A 25,182-nucleotide genomic window follows, 5' to 3' on the forward strand; every position below is an offset into this window, starting at 1 on the left:
TCGTCTGAGATCCCCAAAATTGGAAAGCTGCCGCAGTCATCCCCCTCTTCAAAGGAGGAGACACCCTGGACCCAAACTGCTATAGACCTATATCCATCCTGCCCTGCCTATCTAAGGTCTTCAAAGCCAAGTCAACAAACAGGTCACTGACCATCTCGAATCCCACCGTACCTTCTCCGCTGTGCAATCTGGTTTCGAGCCGGTCACGGGTGCACCTCAGCCACACTCAAGGTACTAAATGATATCATAACCGCCATCGATAAAAGACAGTACTGTGCAGCCGTCTTCATCGACCTCGCCAAGGCTTTCGACTCTGTCAATCACCAAATTCTTATCGGCAGACTCAACAGCCTCGGTTTTTGGATGACTGCCTTGCCTGGTTCACCAATTACTTTGCAGACAGAGTTCAGTGTGTCAAATCAGAGGGCATGCTGTCCGGTCCTCTGGCAGTCTCTATGGGGTGCCACAGGGTTCAATTCTCGGGCCGACTCTTTTCTCTGTATATATCAATGATGTTGCTCTTGCTGCGGGCGATTCCCTGATCCACCTCTTGCAGACGACACCATTCTATATACTTTCGGCCCGTCATTGGACACTGTGCTATCAAACCTCCAAACGAGCTTCAATGCCATACAGCACTCCTTCCGTGGCCTCCAACTGCTCTTAAACGCAGTAAAACCAAATGCATGCTTTTCAACCGATCGCTGCCTGCACCCGCATGCCCGACTAGCATCACCACCCTGGATGGTTCCAACCTTGAATATGTGGACATCTATAAGTACCTAGGTGTCTGGCTAGACTGCAAACTCTCCTTCCAGACTCACATCAAACATCTCCAATCAAAAATCAAATCCAGAGTCGGCTTTCTATTCCGCAACAAAGCCTCCTTCACTCACGCTGCCAAGCTTACCTAGTAAAACTGACTATCCTACCGATCCTCGACTTCGGCGATGTCATCTACAAAATGGCTTCCAACACTCTACTCAGCAAACTGGATGCAGTCTATCACAGTGCCATCCGTTTTGTCACTAAAGCACCTTATACCACCCACCACTGCGACTTGTATGCTCTAGTCGGCTGGCCCTCACTACATATTCGTCGCCAGACCCACTGGCTCAGGTCATTTACAAGTCCATGCTAGGTAAAGCTCCGCCTTATCTCAGTTCACTGGTCACGATGGCAACACCCATCCGTAGCACGCGCTCCAGCAGGTGTATCTCACTGATCATCCCTAAAGCCAACACCTCATTTGGCCGCCTTTCGTTCCAGTACTCTGCTGCCTGTGACTGGAACAATTGCAAAAATCATGAAGTTGGAGACTTTTATCTCCCTCACCAACTTCAAACATCAGCTATCCGAGCAGCTAACCGATCGCTGCAGCTGTACATAGTCTATAGGTAAATAGCTCACCCTTTTTCACCTGCCTCATTCCCATACTGTTTTTATACTGTTTTTATTTATTTACTTTTCTGCTCTTTTGCACACCAATATCACCAATATCTCTACCTGTACATGCCCATCTGATCATTTATCACTCCAGTGTTAATCTGCAAAATTGTATTATTCGCCTACCTCCTCATGCCTTTTGCACACATTGTATATAGATTGCCCATTTTTTTCTACTGTGTTATTGACTTGCTAATTGTTTACTCCATGTGTAACTCTGTTGTCTGTTCACACTGCTATGCTTTATCTTGGCCAGGTCGCAGTTGCAAATGAGAACTTGTTCTCAACTAATACCTGGTTAAATAAAGGTGAAATAAAATAAAAATAAAAGTATTCCACATAACACAAAAGTTACTGTAAGCTTTGTGCAACATTCAGAGTAACATCTACATTACGGTGGCGCACACACACACACACCACAGAACACAGACCACCACTGACCTGTAGGTAGTGACAGGCCCGTAGCGAGGGCTTGAGGTCTGTGTGCATCATGGGTTTCTCGAGGTTGAGGGAGGACTTCCTGTAGGCCTCCTTGGCCTGGCTGACGGTCAGCGTGGACCAGGAGCTCCTCTTCATAAACTTCCCCTCCGGAGTCATGGCCATGCTCTCACATGCTGAGCACTTGACATCGTTGTTGCTCTTGGAGGTCTTGAGGGACAGGTCCCCAAAGTGACTGTGGTGCATGGAGTCCGGGTAGCAGTGGGCGGCATGGGCATGGTCGCCATGGTGACGGCTCATGACACTGGGCGTGCGGTAGGTGCTGTCGCTGTCCAGGTTGTCGTCGGAACTCCAGAAGCCGCCCGCACCCCCCGAGCGGTGCGTCTTGCGCTCTTTGCTCTTACTTCGCTTGCTGCCATGCTTGGAGCCTCCGTGGTGGCTGTGTTGGGAGCCGCCGTGGTGTCCCCCTCCTCCACCGTCACCTTTGGTTCCGTTCATCTTGGATGAGCCCTCCAGGGAATGGGACTTGGTGAAGAGCTTTTGGACGGAGTGGACAAGGTGGCGGATGCGTCCGGGGCTCTCGCTGCGTTGCTCCGTGGTGGTGGTGGTGGACGTCCTCTGGTACTGCAGTGTGTGGAAGCCGTCACGGTGCAGTGGCAGCTGCTTCTCAAACTGGTCAAGCAGGTTTGCCGGGATGCGGTTGCTCTTGCCGCTGCCCTGGTACTGCAAGGCTGAAGTGGTGGGGGCAGCAGCAACATGGGAGGTGGCGGAGGCGGTGATGGCGGCGCAGTCATCCCGCGTGGCCGAGTCATAGTACTGGGAGCTGTAGTGCATTCTGGGGAAGGTGCTGCTGGAGATGTGGTCAATGGCTGCGCCGCCACCAACACCCGACGAGGGTGCCATGATGACGGGTGACATCATCATGCAGTCAGAGTGGATGGAGCTGCGTGGTGAGTAGCGGTGGTGGTAGTCCATTGGGCAGCTCTCGGTGGGGCTGAGCAGGTAGGAGGAGTGGCGCGACTCAGAGGCTCCGCCATGGTGGCCCATGCCATGGAAGTCTTGAGGATGGTCAAACTGGTCTAGCCCATGGGGCGAGGGGATCTGGTGCTGGGAGCGGCCACCCGATAAGCCCTTCATGTTCCTGGCTGGGGGGACAGGGAGGCGTCTGTCTTCATCGAAGTGTCAAGACGGGGACCAAGGGGAATACTGCTGGTCTGTCAGAGATACACAGAGGGAGAGGAATAAGATTAATGCTCAGACTGGTGTAAATGCATTCAGTGACCTTACGTAAGTACAGTAAGTGATCACTCGAAATCTCCATTAAAACAAGAGCTGCTGTTTCAGCTGCTTTCAAAAACAGCAGCAAGGTAACTGGCAAATTGTTCCTTTAATTAAATTCTCGTGAAATCTAATAAAGATTTTGATAATTTACTTTGAAGATCTACTATCGCACATGTGTCAAACTCATTTCATATTGGGCTTTGATATGCAGGTTTTTAGCTCCACCCATGTATATGATTGATTAATTAAGGTCACTAATTAGTAAGGAAATATCATTTTTATCTATACTTTTCATTGCTGTCTATTTACCACCAGAAACCAACGCTGGCACTAAGACCACACTCAACGAGCTGTACAGGGCCATAAAGCAAACAAGAAAATTTTCATTCAGAACCTGCACTCCTAGTGGCCAGTGAATTTAGTGCAGGAAAACTGAAATCTGTTTTACCTAATTTCTACCAGCATGTCATCTGTCCATAACTCTATCCTCATTCTCATCAATGATAAGATTACATCAACTCTACTGTGTAAAGTCTACACATCAGATTTATCGAATTCACATGGAATTGTTGTTCAATGTAAATGTTTGAATATTAAATGATTCGTGATGGGATGAAATGTGATTTTAGCTTCTAAAATGCGAGAATTGGGTTTTCATGAGTGAATTAGGCCTGACTCAATGGCCCGCCCACGAAAATCAGAAAAGCAATCAAATTAATTGTTTACCTTTGATGATCTTCGGATGTTTTCACTCACGAGACTCCCAGTTACACAATATATGTTCCTTTTGTTCCATAAAGATGGCTGCCCAAATTCTGTTACGCATACAAAACGCTGCTGGCACCCAGCCATACAATGATGCAATGTTATCTTTCTCGCTCATTTTTCAAAATAAAAGCTTGAAACTATGTCTAAAGACTTGTGACACCTTGAGGAAGAGATAGGAAATGAATCTGGTTGATATCCCTTTAAATGGAGCAAAGGCAGGCTATGGAACATGGAGTGCCATCCAGCCACTTCCTGGTTTGATTTTCCTCAGGGTTTCGCCTGCAATATCAGTTCTGTTATACTCACAGACAATATCTTGACAGTTTTGGAAACTTTAGAGTGTTTTCTATCCAATACTAATAATAATATGCATATATTAGCAACTGAGACTGAGGAGCAGGCCATTTAGTTTGGGCAACTTATTCATCCAAGCTACTCAGTACTTAATGAATTTATTTGCAAATTATGGTGGAAAATATGCACATATTCATCAAACGTGCACTCTCCACTTCATGTTTCCACAATCCACACCCAGCAGCACACATTAAATCACGGTGCTCTGAAGGAGGGTCTAAAGAACAGGGGTCAAACTCATTCCACCAAGGGCCGAGTGTCTGCGGGCTTTCGCTCCTCCCCTTGTACTTGATTGATGAATTAAGGTCACGAATTAGTAAGGAACTCCCCACACCTAGTTGTCTAGGGCTTAATTGAAAGGAAAAAACAAAAACCCGCAGACACTAGGCCTTCCATGGAATGAGTTTGACACCCCTGGTCTAAAGTCTCATGAGGAGAACATGGTGAGTGCAAGTTATTACTTATCAAATTGACAATAGTTCCACTCATATCTCAGGCTGACTAAGAAGTAATTGAAGCTGTATAGGAACCTGCAGTCCCCTCCCCCCCCTCCTGTGTCAGGTCTATTTAAAACAGATGACAGGCTATTCCGTCTATGCCACCAGTGCAGCACAGGTCCGTGAAGGCTGGTTGTGCCCGGCTGACAGGCTCAGGCTAATCATTCTCTAGGCTTTACCGGATCTGGAGAGGCCCACAGGAATGTTTTATCTCTTCTATTTCTCCTCTCATCTCCTCTCCTCTCCCTTCCATAAGACTCCTTAAGAGTCCTCCATAAACAAAACCATTGTACTCTACATCAGTTCCTGTTCCACTTCTAGTACTATACCTAGGAGCTTAGGATTAAAGACATCTTCCAGTCTGACAGATGAAAGGCAGTTGCACTAGCAATACACTAACATGAGTTTGTACTTGTAACATTTCATTTTGATACAAACTGTTTGCAACAATCCCTTATCAACACACCCCCCAAAAATATTTGGGAATATTCATTAACCAAATATTGTTAAACTGGCTAGGAAATTGCCAAGATGGTCGCACAAAAAGATTACCAAGGACTTATCATTCTGGAATGTCATTTGAACAAAATTATAAACAATATTGAACAAGAACCCCAAACCAGATGATAAGGAGTATCGGAATTAACTTGTTATTTAATCCTTCTCTTGCTGCAGGAAACCCCTGTCATTAATACATTCACAATCTTACATACTGTTAGGGACTCTGATCCCTCCACACTGTATCAAAAGAGCCTGAAATAAAATGCACAGTTGTCATGGCAACCACTGCTGAAAACTGAAAAACATAATAGGATTTTCACATCTGTTCAGGAGGACACTATCTTAAAAGAAAATTGTGCAATGTGATACACGTACACTACCGTTCAAAAGTTTGGGGTCACTTAGAAATGACCGTGTTTTTGAACGAAATGCAAAAGAAGAATTGGTCCATTAAAATAACATCAAATGGATTAGAAATACAGGGTAAACATGTAATGTTGTAAATGAATGTTGTAGCTGGAAACGGCAGATGTGTTTATAGAATATCTACATAGGCGTACAGAGGCCCATTATCAGCAATCATCATTCCTATGTTCCAATGGCATGTTGAGTTAGCTTATCCAAGTTTATCATTTTAAAAGGCTAATTGATAATTAGAAAACCCTTTTGCAATTATGTTCGCACAGCTGAGAACTGTTGTTCTGATTAAAAAAGCAATAAAACTGGCCTTCTTTAGACTAGTTGAGTATATGGAGCTTCAGGATTTGTGGGTTCGATTATTGGCTCAAAATGGCCTGAAACAAAGGACTTTCTTCTGGAACTCGTCACTCTATTCTTGTTCTGAGAAATTAAGGCTATTCCATGCATGAAATTGACAAGAAACTGAAGATCTCGTACAACGCTGTGTACTACTCCCTTCACAGAACAGCACAAACTGGCCCTAACCAGAATAGAAAGAGGAGTGGGAGGCTTTTCTTTCAAAAATTCCAAACTAAGTGACCCCAAACTTTTGAACGGTAGTGTGTATATACTTATACACAATTGTCAGGGTGGTGTACGGCATGTTGCAAGGATTCGTGGAAGTATTGCAGGGGGACCAATTATTATTTTAGAGATTTTGTAAAATATTTTTTATTAAAAAATGTTTATGAATTTCGCAGGCTGCAACAAAATACCACTGTGGATAACATTTGTATTTCTCTACGTCCAGTAGAAAGGAACTTTAGCTTTAGCGCAATGACTGCAATGACTAACTAGCGTTAAAAGGTATGTTAACGCAATGACTAAGTCTACATGGACAGTTAGCATGCTATCTGTTCCTGTTCATCCAAGTCTGGGGAAGTAGATAAATGGCTTAATTTGCAAAATCTCAAACTATGATTTTAATATGGAGGAAATTAGAGTCATTGGAGCTAATTAGAAAATTCCTAGGTGAGCCATCTAAGTGGTAATTTTCAGGATGGAAAAACAGTTTAAACTTACACGACACACTGTTAAAATGAAGTGCTTTGTAACTCAGAACAACTGCCAACAACTTGTAGGAGATGAAACTCTAACTTTGCTGGAGTATTGAAACACATCATCCTGAGATGTTATGAAACATTACATGCATTGTAACATCACTTAATCAAGCATTGTGCAACACCTCGCCAGGGACTGGAAACACTACCGGAAGAGGTTGAAAATACTATTTTGGTGTTTCAAGTCTGTTTAGTGCAGAATTAGGTAGCTTCTCTTTGGGTGTCATTTTCTCTCTCTAAACATCTAAACACTATTATGGTGTTTCAAATCCTGTCTAGTGCAGAATTAAATCACTTCTGGGGTATTTTCATTGATTAAGTATCTGATCATTGGCAGGCGTTGTTGATAAGTGCTCAATCTGCCAGCAGTAACTAGAGGCTTCACAGTAAGCATAGCAAGATCCTTTATCTCCCTCTACCATTAAAGTTGGAAATGGTAATGGGTCTTCTCATCATTGAACGCCATTTTGCCTGATAGTTTTGATGACCGTTCTTCATGATCCATTAGGCCAACACCTCATGGCACAACAAGCTGCTTAATACAAATATAGAAGTATACTTTTTTCTTCAAACATGCATACAACATTGTGTAAAATAATCACAAAGTCGACAAAAATGTCATTACAATCCTCTAAAAATAGAGCCAAGTGGAAGGAGATTAAAACCAGACTTCTAATAAGTTAAATTACTAAATGGTCTTGTTGTTTATCTTATAAAATATACTTAGGCCAATATTTTCAGAAACATGTTCAATTGGATTTATTTAAATTAAATGATCAAATCATTGAAACGACTTACATTTTTATCAAGTGCATGTTTTAAAAAAACTTTTACCCCTTTTTCTCCCCAATTGGTAGTTACAGTCTTGTCCCATCGCTGCAACTCCGGTAAGGAGAGGGGAAGTTCGAGAAACATGCGTCCTTTGAAACAAGTCAGTGCCAAACCACAGTTGCTTCTTGACACAATGCTCGCTTAACACGGAAGCCAGCCGCACTTATGTGTCAGAGGAAGCACTGTACAGCTGGTGACCAGAGTCAGCCTGCAGGCATCTGGCCTGCCACAAGGAGTCTCGAGAGTGCGATGGACAAGGACATACCGGCTGGCCAAACTCTCCCCTAACCCGGAACAATTGTGCGCTGCCTCATGGGTCTCCCAGTCACAGCCGGCTGTGACACAGCCTGGGATCAAACCCGGGTCTGTAGTGACGCCTCAAGCACTGCGTTGCAGTGTCTTAGACCACTGCACCACTCGGGAGGCCCTTGTTGGTTGTTTTTTGAGTCAATTTCAATTCACCCGAGAATACCATTTTTTTTAGTGTGGTCGAGTGTGTAAAATTCCAATGACATGTACCGTTTTACTTCCCCAGAAGTCAGGGGTCCAATTTCCACTTCCACCTGTCCCACATTCACCCCTTCTCTGTCTCCTATTTCTAATCGGTCTAAATAAAGCAATTCAAAAATTAATGTGGAATTCCACAAAAATATTCTTCATAGGCCCTTATCATCAATCAATATTTAGGCAACAAACCATTTGCATTTCTTAACCAATTGACTATATAAGAGACATATAAGAGCCTTTTACATGCACTGAAAACCCCCCAAAATAGTTTTTACCACACTCTTCAAAGCACCAATATTCAGATTGAAGAACCTCTTTGGGTGTTTCAGAGCACATTTATGATTTTTTTTAAAAGCACTTTCCGTGTATCAAAACACTTACATTTGGTTTACATTCAAACACCCTCCAAACACCAGATCTCAGGTTAGATGCACTACTTGTCATGGTTCCTTTACACCTATCATGGTGTATTTGAGTCTTTCTATTTTTACACTGCAGTCAGGGAGAAAAGAACATTCCAAAGACTGGCCATTCAGGGCACATGTCCATTGATTGTGTTGTAATGTTTGAGCAGAGGAATACAGCATTAGCCATGTTAAAATGCATAGAATGGCTTTCACACTGCACCATTTACTCTCAGCTCCATGCCAAACTGTAGAATTGCTGGAAATTAGCTTCAAAACTGCAACATTTTCTCTACGCTGCCTTGATACCTTTCTAGCTAATAGACACAAAGTTTACCCTTTTTTCTTGCTGACATATGATGGGGGTCCCTGGGTCGCAGATTTGCCTGGGCGGGGGTCCCGTACAGAAACATTTTAAAGCCCCTGCTTTAAGGGATAGATGTCTTCTAACTTCACACACACATGCAGGCACACACACACGCACACCTGTAGAACTCACCAGGTCCTCTGACAGACCATCATAGCAATCATGCCTGACCCTTACCTGCCTGGTTTGATCCCAGCCTGTCCAGTCTCTGCTCACCCGGTCCAGTCTCTGACCTTGCCCTACCCGGAAACCTGCTTCTCTGTGACTTCTCTACATGTGACCAACCTACTGAGATCTCCACCTGTGACCTGCTGGCGCCTGGATCTGCCCCTTTCTGTTCTGTCCCGGTCCCCTGCCAAAGCAGAATAATGCTACAACGGCCCCATAGTTATCAATGAAGAGAAAGAAAAAACTACTGGGTCAGTAGAGTAGAGGCAGGGATCAGCCCAGTGAAACTCATCAGACAGGCTTGGCAGCGCAATAAATCAGCCTTAGCGAGACGCTAACCCCTAACATGCAGACGATATGACAGGTCCATCAACGTACTCTACGTAGATATGAGGGAGAACCAGGAGGATAGGAGGACAAGGGCAGTACTGCTGGATGGCTGCCGGCCATGGGGGGAAAAAGTCACTGTACATACTGCACCTGCAGTATAACAATTAAAACCGTAGCCATCTCACTCTTGTTCTCGCTTTCTCTCCCTCTCCCTCTCTCTACAATGCAGCACACAGCAAAGCAGATGAGATGGACTGTGTGGTTGCCAAGGCAACTACGTGTCAAAATGAGGCAAGCAAGCAGTAGTCATACATGTATAGAGCGCTGTACACATTGCACGTATACAGTACAACGTGTGCACTTACGGTACACACAAACATGCACACACACACACACACACACACACACACACACACACACACACACACACACACACACACAAGCACGCAGACACACACACAAACGCATGCAAACATGTGCACACTCAGGTTGACAAACACAATTGAATGTCAACAGAAAATGAACCCACAGCGGTCTAGTATACAGTATTTCCACATGGGCAGGGACCAAGGGGTCATTAACTAGTGTAATCGAAACACTTTCTGCTCTGCAGGCTGGAATAAGAATGAGATACACCACACCTAAGGGACTTAGTCGTACATCATGTTTTTTTCTCCAGGAAACTCTCTGCATTCTCTGGATGTCAAATCAAAGTTTATTTGTCACATGCACCGGATACAACAGGTATAAACAATACATTGAAATGCTTACTTGCAAGCTCTTCCACAACAATGCAGTATTCAATATCAAAGGTAAATAAATAGGAAATACAGAAAAGAATCATAAAAAGAGTAGATATTCAATACTAGGTCAGTACCAGTGCGGTATCAATGTGCAGGGACACGGCGGTAGTTGATATGTAAGCAAGAGTAAAAGGGATTGGGCAAAATGAAAACAGATTTTTAGAAATCTTTGCAAATGAATAAAAATAAAAAACAGAAATTCCATATTTACATAAGTATTCAGACCCTTTGCTATGAGACTCGAAATTTAGCTCAGGTTCATCCTGTTTTCAATGATCATCCTTGAGATGTTTCTACAACTTGATTGGAGTCCATCTGTGGTAAATTCAATTAATTGGACATGATTTGGAAAGGCACACACCTGTCTATACAAGGTCCCACTGTTGACAGTGCATGTCAGAGCAAAAACCAAGCCATGAGATCGAAGGAATTGTCTGTAGACCTCCGAGATAGGATTGTGTCGAGGCACAGATCTGGGGAAGGGTACCAAGCAATTTCTGCAGCATTGAAAGTCCCCGGGAGCACAGTGGCCTGTGTTTGGAACCATCAGGACTCTTCCTAGAGCTGGCCGCACGGCTAAACTGAGCAATCGGGGGAGAAGGGCCTTGGTCAGGGAGGTGACCAAGAACCCAATGGTCACTCTGAAAGAGCTCTAGAGTTCCTCTGTGGAGATGGGAGAACCTTCAAGAAGGACAACCATCTCTGCAGCACTCCACCAATTAGGCCTTTATGGTAGTGGCTAGATGGAAGCCACTCCTCAGTAAAAGGCACATGACAGCCCACTTGGAGTTTGCCAAAAGCACCTAAAGGACTCTCAGACCATGAAAAACAAGATTCACTGGTCTGATGAAACCAAGATTGAACTCTTTGCCCTGAATACCAATCGTCATGTCTGGAGGAAATATTGCACCATCCCTACGTTGAAGCACAGTGGTGGCAGCATCATGCTGTGGGGATGTTTTTCAACGACAGGGACTGGGAGACTATTCAGGATCGAGGGAAAGATGAACAGAGCAAAGTACAGAGAGATCCTTGATGAAAACCTGCTCAGGACCTCAGAGTGGGGTGAAAGTTCACCTTCCAACAGGGCAACGACCCTAAGCACACAGCCAAGACAAAGCAGGACTGGCTTTGGGACAAGTCTCTGAATCTCCTTGAGTGGCCTAGCCAGAGCCCGGACTTGAACCCAATCAAACATCTCTGGACATAGCTCTGGACATCTCTGAACACAGCGACGCTCCCCACCTAACTTGACAGAGCTTGAGAGGATCTGCAGAGAAGAATGGGAGAAACTCCCCGAATATACAGGTGTGCCAAGCTTGTAGCGTTGTACCCAATAAGACTTGAGGCTGTAATCTTTATTTGCAAAAATTTCTAAAAACCTGTTTTTGATTTGTCTTTATGGGGTATGGTGTTTAGATTGAGGGGGAGAATATTTTTTTACATACATTTTAAAATAGGCTGTAACGTAACAAAATGTAGAAAAGGTCAAGGGTTCTGATTTCTTTCCAAATGCACTATATGTGGTGAATGTGTGTGTGTGTTTGTGTTACAGTGTGTGTGTTTGTGTTTGTGTGCATTGATGTGTGTGTATGTGTCAGGATGGAGACTTGTGAGTGTGCATAGAGTCAGAGCAGAGTGTCTGTGGGTGAGGGTGGGCAGCCATTGATTAGCTGTTCAGCAGATTTATTGCTTGGGGATAGAAGCTGTCTCGGGATATATATTCCTGGAATATAACGTTTTGGGATAATCTCCTATACAATGGGTTAAAGTTATGTATAGTAATCATAGGTGTAAAACAGTAAGTAATGGCTACTTCTCAGTATTAAACTATGAAGAGGAGTAAAAGAGGTTGTCCACTATCGGCATATCTATTTAATAAGGCCACAGCTATTAAAATCAGATCCAACATTAATGGGGCTAGAAATACAGGGCTGAAAAACAAAGGTGTCATTGTATGCTGATTATTCATGTTTTTTTTTATCCACAATTTGCCTCACAGAGGATCTACATCATTTTTCCTTACCTCTCTGGATTCCTATCGAATGATGATATATGTACTGCGATATTACATATTGGATCACAAAAAAAGACAACTTTTTCATTACTGTGTAGTTTACCAATACAATGGTCTGACGGTGAAGTGGACATACTAGGTATTCATATCCCGAAAGAAACAAAAAGGATCTCACTAAAATACCTTTTAATATTAAGGTAGCAAAATAGATAAGATCTTGCTACCACGGAAAGGAAAATACATGTCTATTTATGGAAAAATCACCCTTTGGTCTCTTTGCTTTAATCATATCCCAGTTTATGTATTTGCTCATGACTGTCTGCACCAAACAACTTGTTGTATAATTTGATTTACACAACATGCCTACCACTTTGAATATGCAAATTATTATTTTCTTGGGTATGTCTCTCTAAGCTTGGCACATCTAGCAACTGGGATGTTTGCCCATTCTTCAAGTCAAAATTACTCCAGCTCCTTCAAGTTGGATGGGTTATGCTGGTGTACAGCAATCTTTAAGTCCTACCACAGATTCTCAATTGGATTTGACTAGGCCATTCCAAGATATATACATTTTCCCCCTTAAACCCCTCGAGTGTTGCTTCAGCAGTATGCTTAGGGTCATTGTCCTGCTGGAAGGAGAACCTCCGTTCCAGTCTCAAATCTCTGGAAGACTGAAACAGGTTTCCCTGAAGAATTTCCCTGTATTTAGCGCCATCTATCATTCCTTCAATTCTGACCAGTGTCCCAGTCCCTGCCGATGAATAACATCCCCACAGCATGATGCTGCCACCACCATGCTTCACTGTGGGGATGTTGTTCTCGGGGTGATGAGAGGTGTTGGGTTTGCACCAGACATAGCATTTTCCTTGATGGCCAAAAAGCTCAATTTTAGTCTCATCTGACCAAAGTGCCTTCTTCCATATGTTTGGGGAATCTTCCACATGCCTTTTGGCGAACACCAAACGTTTGCTTATTTTTTTCTGGCCACTCTTCCGTAAAGACCAGCTCTGCGGAGTGTACGGCTTAAAGTGGTTCTATGGACAGATACTCCAATCTCCGCTGTGGAGCTTTGCAGCTCCTTCGGGGTTATCTTTGGTCTCTTTGTTGCCTCTCTGATTAATGCCCTCCTTGCCTGGTCCATGAATTTTGGTGGGTGGCCCTCTCTTGGCAGGTTTATTGTGGTGCAATATTCTTTCCATTTTTTAATCATGGATTTAATGGTGCTCCGTGCGATGTTCAAAGTCTTCGATATTTTTTTATAACCCAACCCTGATCTGTACTTCTCCACAACTTTGTCCCTGACCTGTTTGGAGTGCTCCTTGGTCTTCATGGTGGCACTTGCTTGGTGGTGCCCCTTGCTTAATGGTGTTGCAGACTCTGGGGCCATTCAGAACAGGTGTATATATATATATATATATATATATATATATACTGAGATCATGTGACAGATCATGTAACACTTAGATTGCACACACACATTTATTAACTAATTATGTGATTTCTGAAGGTAATTGGTTGCACCAGATCTTATTTAGGTGCTTCATAGCAAAGGAGGTGAATACATATGCACGCACCACTTTTCCGTTTTTTGTTTTCTTTAGAATGAATTGAATCAAGTAATTTTTTAAACTTCACTTCACCAATTTGGATTACTTTATGTATGTCCATTGCAACGAAATCTAAATAAAAATCCATTTAAATTGCAGGTTGTAATGCAACAAAATAGGAAAAACCGGGGATGAATACTTTTGGAAGGCACTGTATATAATGAATATGAATTCACGGGCATAAATTCTTAAATATTACTGCATTAGACCTCTCAAAAAAGGCTTCAGTCATACAAAACATTATACTTAAATCTGAAATGGTTCTCTAGCACAGGTATTCCCAAACTGGGGTACGCGCAATGTGACTCACATAAACAAATATATATACTGTATATTTTCCAACGGAGCTATACATTTGGGTGAGGTTTTTTTCTCGCCTGAGTAGCCTCGTTACACTATCATTTTTTTTAACCATCTAGCAAAATAACAACACAATGTCAAATACAGGTAGCCTAGTCAAATAGTTAACATCCAATCACATTAACCATTACTCTCTGGTGGGAATTCCACTAACGATCTTTAAGTAGACTAATGTAGCTGCTGCTCATGTTGGTATCTGTACTAATGGCACAAAAGTCATGACAGAGAGACACATGGGAGTGGTAACGCGCATGCAAGCAGTTGCTCCCAACGCCACTTGGGTACACTGCAGCATCCACCAAGAGGCTCTTGCTGCCAAGGGAATGCCTGACAGCCAGAAAGATGTTTTGAACACTACAGTGAAACTGGTCAACTTTGTTAAAGCAAGGCCCATGAACTCGTGTATTTTCTGCACTATGCAATGATATGGGCAGCAACCATGCAACACTTTTACAACATTCAGAAGTGGGCTGATTATCAAGGGGCAAAGTATTGACACATTTTTTTTAAATTGAAAGACGAGCTAGTTTTCTTAACTGACCATAATTTTCACTTGTCTGACCACTTGTATGATGCCGAGTTTCTCACATGACTGGCCTATCTCGGTGATGTTTTTTCACACTTTAATGATCTGAATCTAGGATTACAGGGACTCTCCGTAACTATATTCAATGTGCAGGAAAACATTGAGGGACTCTCCACAACTATGTTCAATGTGCAGGAAAGAATTGGAGCTCTTCTCTGTCTGCATTAACAAGGACAGCACACAGGTCTTTCCATCATTGTATGATTTTCTGTGTGCAAATGAAATCAAGCTCACGGACTATGTCAAATGTGATATAGCGAAGCACCTGAGTTGGGTGCGCAATTACGCAGATACTTTCCCGAAACGGATGACACAAACAACTGGATTCGTTATGCCCTGCCTCCAGTCCACTTAACGATATCTGAACAAGAGAGCCTCATCAAAATTGCAACAAGCGGTTCTGTGAAAATGGAATTTAAATAGAAACCACTACCAGATTTCTGGATTGGCTGCACTCAGAGTATCCCGCCTTGGAAAATTGCGCTGTTAAGACACTGATGCCCTTTGTAACCACGTACCTAGGTGAGAGTGGATTCTCGGCCCTCGCTAGCATGAAAGCTAAATACAGGCACAGACTGTGTTTGGAAACGGGTCCTATGCACCAAGCTTCCAGTGCGCCTCCACAGTCCAGTACGTCCTGTTCCTGCTCCTCGCACTCGCCCTGAGATACGTGTCTTCAGCCCGGTACCACCAGTGCCGGCACCATGCGTCAGGTTTCCAGCGCGCCTCCACAGTCCAGAGCTTCCGGCGACAGTTCCCAGTCCAGCGCTTCCAGTGACAGTTCCCAGTCCAAAGCTTCCGGCGACAGTTCCCAGTCCGGAACCTCCAACGACGGGCCACAGTCCGGAACCTCCAGCGACGGGCCACAGTCCGGAACCTCCAGCGACGGGCCACAGTCCGGAACCTCCAGCGACGGGCCACAGTCTGGAACATCCAGCGACAGGCCACAGTCCGGAACCTCCAGCGACGGGCCACAGTCCGGAACCTCCAGCGACGGGCCACAGTCCGGAACCTCCAGCAAAGGTCGCCAGCCCAGAGCCTCCGGCGATGATCCACGGTCCGGTTCTATAAAGGCGGAGGGATCAGCGTAAAGAGGGAGGGCTGCGTCCAGAACCAGAGCCGCCACCGAGGGTAGATGCCCAACCGGACCCTCCCCTATAGGTTCAGGTTTGCAGGCCGGGAGTCATTCCTGACTGATGTCTTGAGATGTTGCTTCAATATATCCAAATCATTTTCCTCTTACTCATGCCATCTATTTTGTGAAGTGCACCAGTCCCTCCTGCAGCAAAGCACCTCCATAACATGATGCTGCCACCCCCGTGCTTCACTGTTGAAATGGTGTTCTTCGGCTTGCAAGCCTCCCCTATTTCTTCCAAACGGCAGGGTAGCCTAGTGGTTAGAGTGTTGGACTAGTAACTGAAAGGTTGCAAGTTCAAATCCCCGAGCTGACAAGGTACAAATCTGTCGTTCTGCCCCTGAACAGGCAGTTAACCCACTGTTCCTAGGCCGTCATTGAAAATAAGAATTTGTTCTTAACTGACATGCCTAGTAAAATGAATAGAAAAAAAATTCAAAACATAAATATGGTCTCATTTATCTCAGAACAGCATCCATGTTTGATTTCTATTAGCCATATATTTTTCAACTGTGCTGTAATGTTTCACAAATATCCTGATCCTTATTATCTTCATAATTTCTACAGATTGTAAATTAAAGATAGTGTTTTGTTAAGACTATTCTTAAATTATTGATTGATTGTGTATTCCATTGTAGAATAATAGTGAAGACATCAAAACTATGAAATAACACATATGGAATCATGTAGTAACCAAAAAAGTGTTAAACAAATCAAAATATACTTGATATTTTGGATTCTTCAAAGTAGCCACCCTTTGCCTTGATGACAGCTTCGCACACTCTTGGTATTCTCTCAACCAACTTCATGTGGAATGCTTTTCCAACCGTCTTGAATGAGTTCTCACATATGCTGAGCACTTATTGGCTGCTTTTCCTTCTCTCCACGGTCCAACTCATCCCAAACCATCTCAATTGGGTTGAGGTCGGGTGATTGTGGAGGCCAGGTCATCTGATGCAGCACTCCATCACTCTCCTTGGTCAAATAGCCTTAAACAGCCTTGAGGTGTGTTTTGGGTCATTGTTCTGTTGAAAAACAAATGATAGTCCCACTCAGCGCAAACCAGATGGGATGGTGTATCACTGCAGAATGTTGTGGTAGCCATGCTGGTTAAGTGTGCCTTGAATTCTAAATAAATCACAGATAGTGTCACCAGCAAAGCACCCCCACACCATCAGACCTCCTCCATGCTTCACGGTCAGAACCGTACATCTCACAAAGACACGACGGTTGGAAACAAAAATCTAAAATTTGGACCAAAGGACAGATTTCCACCGGTCTAACGTGTTTCTTGGCCAAAGCAAGTTTCTCTTATTGGTGTCCTTTTAGTAGTGGTTTCTTTGCAGCAATTCGACCATGAAGGCCTGATTCACCGAGTCTCCTCTGAACAGTTGATGTTGAGCTGTCTGCTACTTGAACTCTGTGAAGCATTTATTTGTGCTGCGATTTGAGGTGCATTTATGAACTTATCTAATAAACGTATCCTCTGTAGCAGATGTAACTCTGGGTCTTCCTTTCCTGTGTTGGTCCTCATGAGAGCCAGTTTCATCATAGCACTTGATGTTTTTTTGCGACTGCACTTGAAAATAATTGATATTTTCCATATTGACTGACCTACATGTCTTGAAGTAATGATGGACTGTTGTTTCTCTTTCCTTATTTGAGCTACTCTTGCCATAATATGGACTTGGTCTTTTACCAAATAGGGCTATCTTCTGTTTTACCACACCTATCTTGTCACAACACAACTGATTGGCTCAAATGCATTTTAAGAAGGAAAGAAATTCCACAAATTAACTTTTAACAAGGCAGACCTCTTAATTGAAATCCTTTCCAGGTGACTACCTCATGAAGCTGTTTGAGAGAATGCCAAGAGTGTGCAATATGTTGATTTGTTTAACACTTTTTTGGTTACACATGATTCCACATGTGTTATTTCATACTTTTGATGTCTACGATGTAGAAAATAGTCAAAATAAAGAAAAATCCTTGAATAAGTAGGTATGTCCAAACTTTTAACTGTTACTGTATATTTTTTTAAAGAAATAAAATACCAAAATAATAATAATAGTACTAGTAGCAGCAGTGTAATGTGGGGAATGTGCGTGCGTGTGTGTAGAGACAGGTAAGTGTGCATAGTCAGTGCATATGGTTATGGAGAGAACAGTGTGTGTGTGTGTGTGTGTGTGTGTGTGTGTGTGTGTGTGTGTGTGTGTGTGTGTGTGTGTGTGTGTGTGTGTGTGTGTGTGTGTGTGTGTGTGTGTGTGCGCGTGCTTGCGTGCGTGCGTGCGTGCGTGCACGCGTCCATTCTATCTATTCACTTACTGTAGGCCTCTTTGAAATCTGAATGGGAATCCCAGTAAATCTGGTTGGACATGTTACAATACCAATGTGAAGTTTTTTTTTTATTCAATTAAAATCATGTTTTAGCCTAGATCCTGAACAGGCAAGTCTCTCTTCCACTAATCATTATATTTCACATGAGATGGCTCTGACATTAATCAGGGAACTTTACATGTAAGTAACACAGTCGAAATGTCTGACCATGAAACTGTAATGGAATACTATGTAGAGCCTACTCCTTCCCCAAGGGTGTCAGAGTTAAATAGTTATCATCAAACCTTGATCTCACCTCAATATGTTATGTGCTTCCAATTCACACCGGTTCATATTCAAAACATCAGCTAAATGAAACACAAATCAGTAGGCTACACAAACAATGTATGTGTGTTTGTATCCCAGTACTACATCAACAGCAACTGAGCGAAGAATGGCCACCATGCACACACACACAAACACACAAACAAACAAACAGAGCTTCTCTAGTTGGATAAATGGTACGAGAGACGCAGGGTCTCTAACCCAACCTACAGTAGATGGCCTCGGCCACCCTGAACCACTCAGCAACACCATTACCACCATACCATTAGTGCCTCCCTCCACCTCAGCCTGCTGAGTTATTACCATAATGAAACATTATAGCGCAGGATAGCAGAGCAATGCTGAGCGGCCCACATGATCCCACGTCACCCCCCAGCCACCTAAAGTCACCCAATAAACTAATACAAGGATCCATCTTGAGACGGGAAACAGGAATTGGATTACACTGACACACACTCATGGATCTCCCTCCAGAGACCACAACATTCACTGATTGGATGGTAGTGGATATTGGAAAGATCCATGAGTTTTGATAAAACATGAAAACATAAAATGATAATACAATATAGAGATTGAGATCCTCTGATCAATTCTAAAATCTCTGCTTATCTAAAACCCCTGATTGCAAAATTGCGGTAAAAATACCACTAGCCTTTGTTCATCTTATATACCATACCGTACATTACATTTGCATGATCTAGTTTCAGGGCCATGAAATCTGTTCATTCATTGGTTGAAGTCAGTTTAAATCCTAATGACATCATTATCTAGGAGATTAGCAGTTTCCACCAACAGCCACCCCATGGTCCTGATTGCCTCAAATCTCAGGCTGTTTTGATAACTCCGTAATCAACATTTTGTTTCGTCAAGCCTACCAGCGTTTTTCCCATGCTCCTGTTTTCTAGTTTTCCCAGTTTTGACCATTCTGCCTGCCCTGAACCTGAGCCTGCCTGCCGTTCTGTACCTTGTCACACCACTCTGGATTACAGAACTCTGCCTGCCCTGACCCTGAGCCTGTCTCCCGTTCTGTACCTTTCGGACTCTGCTCTGGATTACTGACCTCTGCTTGCCCTTGACCTGTCGTTTGCCTGCCCCCATTTTCATAATACACTTTTGCCACTTCAAAACTGTCTGCTGGGTCTTCTCTTGAGCCTTGACAAAAACAGTTTTTACTTTGTCATTATTGGGTAGTGTGAAGATTGGTGAGGGGAAAAAACAATTGAATCGATTTTAGAATAAGGCTATGTTGCGCCTTCTTCACCACACTGTCTGTGTGGGGGGACCATTTCAGTTTGTCCATGATGTGTACGCCGAGGAACTTAAAACTTTCCACCTTCTCCACTGCAGTCCCATCGATGTTGATAGGGGGGTGCACCCTCTGCTGTTTCTTGAAGTCCACGATCATCTCCTTTGAGCTTATTTTCCTGGCACCACATTCCCAGAGCTTTCACCTCCCTGTAGGCTGTCGTCGTTGTTAGTAATCAAGCCTATTACTGTTGTGTTTTCTGAAAATGTGATTATTGAGTTGGAGGCGTGCTTGGCCATGCAGTCATGGGTAAACAGGAAATACAGGAGGGGGCTGAGCACGCACCCTTGTGGGGCCCCAGTGTTGAGGATCAACAAAGTGGAGTTGTTGCTTCCTACCTTCACCACCTGGAGGCGGCCTATTAGGAAGTCCAGGAACCAATTGCACATGGTGGAGTTCAGACCCAGGGTCTTGAGTGATGATGAGCTTGGAGGGTACTATGGTGTTGAATGCTGAACTATAATCAATGAACAGCATTGTCCAGATGGGATAGGGCAGTGTGCAGTGTGATGGCGATTGCATCGTCTATGGACCTATTGGGGTGGTAAGAAAATTGAAGTGGTTCTAGGGTGACAGGTAAGGTGGAGGTGATATGATCCTTGACTAGTCTCACAAAGCACTTCTGGGAAGCAAGACATCGGTGTCCGCGACATTTTGTCATCTATGATGACTTCTCTGTTTGCATTCTGCCATATTCCCAGTCACCTTGCCATGATTAAATGTGGTCGTTTGCGCTTTCAGTTTTGTACGAATGCTGCCATCTATCCACGGCTCATGGTTAGGGTAGGTTTTAATAGTCACAGTGGGTACAACATCTCCTATACACTTCCTAATAAACTCAGTCAGAGTCTCTGTGTATACGTCAATATTATTCTCGGAAGCTACCCGGGAACATATCCCAGTTTGCGTGATCAAAACAATCTTGAAGAACGGATTCCGATTGGTCAGACCAGCGTTGAATAGTCGGGCACTTCCTGTTTTCTGCCTTTAGGGAGGGAGGAGCAAAATGGAGTCGTGGTCAGATTTGTCGAAAGGAGGGCGGTGGAGGTCCTTGTATGCATCCTGGAAGTTAGAGTAACAGTGGGCTAACGTTTTAACAGCACAAGTACTACAGTCGATATGCTGATAGAATATAGGCATCCTTTTCCTCAAATTTGCTTTGTTAAAATCCCCAGCTACAATAAATGCAGCCTCAGGATATATAGTTTCCAGTTTGCATAAAGTCCAGTGAAGTTTCTTGAGGGCTGTCGTGGTATCGGCTTGAGGGGAGATATACATGGCTGTGACCATAACCGGGAAGAACTATTCACAATAAGTGACGTTATTGTGAAGTGGAAATGTTTAGGAGCAACAATGGCACAGCCAGAAAGTGGTAGGCGACACAAGCTCACAGAATGGGACAGCCAAGTGCGGAAGCGTGTAACGCGTAAAAATCGTCCGTCCTCGGTTGCAACACTCACTACCAAGTGCCAAACGGCCTCTGGATGCAACTTCAGCACAAGAACTGTTTGTCAGGAACTTCATGAAATGGGTTTCCATGGCCGAGCAGTTGCACACAAGCCTAAGATCACCATGTGCAATGTCAAGCATCGGCTGGAGTGGTGTAAAGCTTGCTGCCATTGGACTCAGTGGAAACGTATTGTCTGGAGTGATGAATCACACTTCACCATCTGGCAGTCTGATGGACGAATCTGGGTTTGGCGGATGCCAGGAGAACGCTACCTGCCCCAATTCATCGTGCCAACTGTAAAGCTTGGTGGAGGAATAATGGCCTGTTTTTCATGGTTTGGCTAGGCCTCAGTTCCAGTGAAGAGAAATCGTAACACTATAGCATACAATGACATTGTAGACAATCTGTGCTTCCAATGTTGTGGCAACAGTTTGGGGAAGGCCCTTTCCTATTTCAGCATGACAATGCCCTGTGCACAAAGCGAGGTCCATACTGAAATTGTTTGTCGAGATTGGTGTAGAAGAACTTGACGGCCCTAAACAGAGCCCCGACCTCAACCTCATCGAACACCTTTGGGATGAATTGGAACGCCGACTGCGAGCCAGGCTTAATCACCAAATATCAGCACCCGACCTCACTAATGCTCTTGTGGCTGAATGGAAGCAAGTCCCTGCAGCAATGTTCCAACATCTAATAGAAAGCCTTCCCAGAAGAGTGGAGACTGTTTTAGCAGCAAAGGGGGGACTAACTCAATGTTAATGCCCATGATTTTGGAATGAGACGTTCGACGAGCAGGTGTCCACATTTTTGGTCATGTAGTAGTGTATTATCATTCTCCAGGAAAACTTGCCACAGTTAATTGAACAGGGACCATAATTTATAAGTTTCAGAGTCAATAATCTAAATCCTAATTGAATAGCTATGCATTCGTTTCTGCAACACATCTCCAACCATATGTGTGAAGCAACTTGATCATAGCCTGATAAAAACTTCTTGATTCCAGGCTAACTTGACTATTCTTCTGCAGTAAAAAGGGAACGCAGAGGACATGGGGTAAATCTATTTGAATTCAATCACTTTTTGACAGCATCCCTTTTGATTTAAACAAAACTTTCCATCGATTTTTGCCTATAGACCTTTGGACATGAATGCACAATTATATATATTTTTTTACGATAACGGTACATACACATGCATGACACAAATTTAGACTGGATTACAGAGTATAGGCCTACTGAGATTACTAGAGCATAGGAGCGGCAGGATTTGTGACATAAATACAATGACCACACTACTCTTTAATGAAAAGTCCATATCGGCTATAGTTAGCTAACACTCTTTTGTACATCGCGCTGTAACGTACAACTGATCTTATTTTTGCACCCAAAAAATGCAATACTTCCAGGTCAACTGCAATATGAATACTATTGTAAAGCACAATTTCTCCCCTTTCCAGCAAAATCAATGACGAGACCTTCATACTGTCCGTCTCTGCATGATTGAAGAAGGCAATGAGCTCCGTCGGGTCTTTATAAAAATGTCAGGTGGGGAAGCGAAACCTACTGCGTGACAGGGAAAGGTGGGAGATAAGATGTGTGGGGAAACCTCTTTTTTTCACCCGATCTGTCCAACCTATCACCTCTAACATGTAAATAAAACACTATAAAGAGTCTATATAATGTGTCCTTACATACCTATTTGAAGATTTGTGTCAAATTTGAATTGTGTTTTTAGGGCGGCGCTAAAGTTATCTTCAGAAGTAAACAGCGGCTGTCGCGGCTTTGAGAGTCATGATGGCTTGCGGTGTTGACGCAAAAAAACGAATGCATTCAGTTGTACAATTGACTAGGAATCCACCCCTTACCCTGTCCCTTCCTGGTCTTGTTTTAAAACTGTGTTTGAAGTGTTACACCTGGTGAAATGAGGCTGTACGACACAGAATGAGGTGCATTACGCGTGCTGTACGTTACGCCATGACACGTCACAATTTAACGTACAGCGTCGGGCCATTATCATGTCAATCAACGCTTGAATAGAAACATAGTTCACGCCCCAGATTTTGATGCCAACACAGACGCTACAGTCCCATTTGTTTTCATTGCAGCCTCGTTTGAATGGTGCAGTTGCGTAAATTTGTACTGAATGGGGTTAGTCCATATTTGAAAACCTTCCCTTTAGCTCAACTAACAAGTTCTCCCATGATTAGCGAAATGACACAGTAGATAGTATTCTGGCATTGTTTCAACCCCAGTGCTGCTATGAAGGGCAGGGGAGGTTCACAATCATCCATGCACACTCAATCTCCATGAGAGCCATATCACTCATACCACAACAGCTGTAGTTGTACTGTAGTCTATGTGATCAACAGGTATCTCCCTCTCTCTCTACAGTAGGTCTGCTCATGTCAGCACCTGATGCAGCCTCTAAATCTGTTGTTACCGAGGATAAAGGTACTTGCTCATGGGGGAAGGATTAGGAGCAGAGAGGCAGGCACAGAGAAAATCCTCTTCTCCTCCCAGGGAGGGGGGGGGGAGAGAGAGAGAGATGCATGCAGCTAGAGAGAGAGAGATAGAGAGAGAGAGAGAGATGCAGCTAGAGAGATGGGAGGGAGGGAGAGAGAGAGAGATGCAGCTAGAGAGATGGAGAGAGAGAGAGATGCAGCTAGAGAGGTGGAGAGAGAGAGAGAGAGAGATGCAGCTAGAGAGATGGAGAGAGAGAGAAAGAGATGCAGCTAGAGAGATGGAGAGAGAGAGAGAGAGATGCAGCTAGAGAGATGGAGAGAGAGAGATGCAGCTAGAGAGATGGAGAGAGAGAGAGAGATGCAGCTAGAGAGATGCAGCTAGAGAGATGGAGAGAGAGATGCAGCTAGAGAGATGGAGAGAGAGAGATGCAGCTAGAGAGATGGAGGGAGAGAGATGCAGCTAGAGAGATGGAGAGAGAGAGATGCAGCTAGAGAGCTGGAGAGAGAGAGAGATGCAGCTAGAGAGATGGAGAGAGAGAGATGCAGCTAGAGAGCTGGAGAGAGAGAGAGATGCAGCTAGAGAGCTGGAGAGAGAGAGAGAGAGAGAGAGAGAGAGAGAGAGAGAGAGAGAGAGAGAGAGAGATGCAGCTAGAGAGCTGGAGAGAGAGAGATGCAGCTAGAGAGATGGCGAGAGAGAGAGAGAGAGAGAGAGAGAGAGAGAGAGAGAGAGAGAGAGAGAGAGAGAGTAAGAGAGAGAGAGAGAAAACAGCTACACTACTGCTACAGTAGAGTACAGGCCCTGCTTGGCTCCTCCAGAGATGGTTACATAACTTGGCAAAAACTAGTCCTTCCCTCCTCCACACAGACAGTCAGACAGAGAGACAGACAGAAAGAGAGAAAGATAGAAAGGGAGAAAGACAGAAAGAGAGACAGACAGAAAGAGAGACCGACAGAGGGCGAGACCGACAGAGGATGAGACCGACAGAGACCGACAGAGGGCGAGACCGACAGAGAACGACAGAGACCGACAGAGGGCGAGACCGACAGAGGGCGAGACCGACAGAGGGCGAGACCGACAGAGGGCGAGAAAGACAGAAAGAAAGGTGGGCAAACGACCCTGTAGCGACCTGAATCACACAGTTATACATAAACACCCCAAACATTTTCTTTTACAGTGGGGGCAAATGATTCCTTTCTTAAATCAATGCTTATTACTCGCTTCGACCAATTTCTAACCCTGACTGCTGAACCAACGTTTAACCCCGGTCATATGTTGTGAGGAGATCGACACTTTTGTACGTTTACTGATGCTGGTACTGTATGAACGTCAAGAACATTAAGAGAAAGTGTGTGAGTGTCGCATAAGGTTCTTGAGTGATTCAAT

General features: G+C 44.0%; 1 protein-coding gene and 1 long non-coding RNA gene across 2 annotated transcripts in view; one reads left to right on the top strand and one right to left on the bottom strand.

The window, feature by feature from the left end:
- The window catches only part of LOC118398463 (disks large-associated protein 2), a 126,011-nt gene that overhangs the window by 55,678 nt on the left and 45,151 nt on the right, over positions 1 to 25,182 (bottom strand). The window contains exon 2 of the mRNA XM_035793833.2: positions 1,888 to 3,098. Coding sequence (XP_035649726.1) covers positions 1,888 to 3,021 — 1,134 coding nt within the window. The 5' untranslated portion in view covers positions 3,022 to 3,098. The remainder of the gene's footprint in view (positions 1 to 1,887; positions 3,099 to 25,182) is intronic.
- Positions 1 to 25,182, top strand: part of LOC127909420 (uncharacterized) — a 286,097-nt gene that overhangs the window by 12,094 nt on the left and 248,821 nt on the right. The window lies entirely within an intron of this gene.

This window comes from Oncorhynchus keta, chromosome 19, assembly GCF_023373465.1.
Source record: "Oncorhynchus keta strain PuntledgeMale-10-30-2019 chromosome 19, Oket_V2, whole genome shotgun sequence".
NCBI lineage: Eukaryota > Metazoa > Chordata > Actinopteri > Salmoniformes > Salmonidae > Oncorhynchus > Oncorhynchus keta.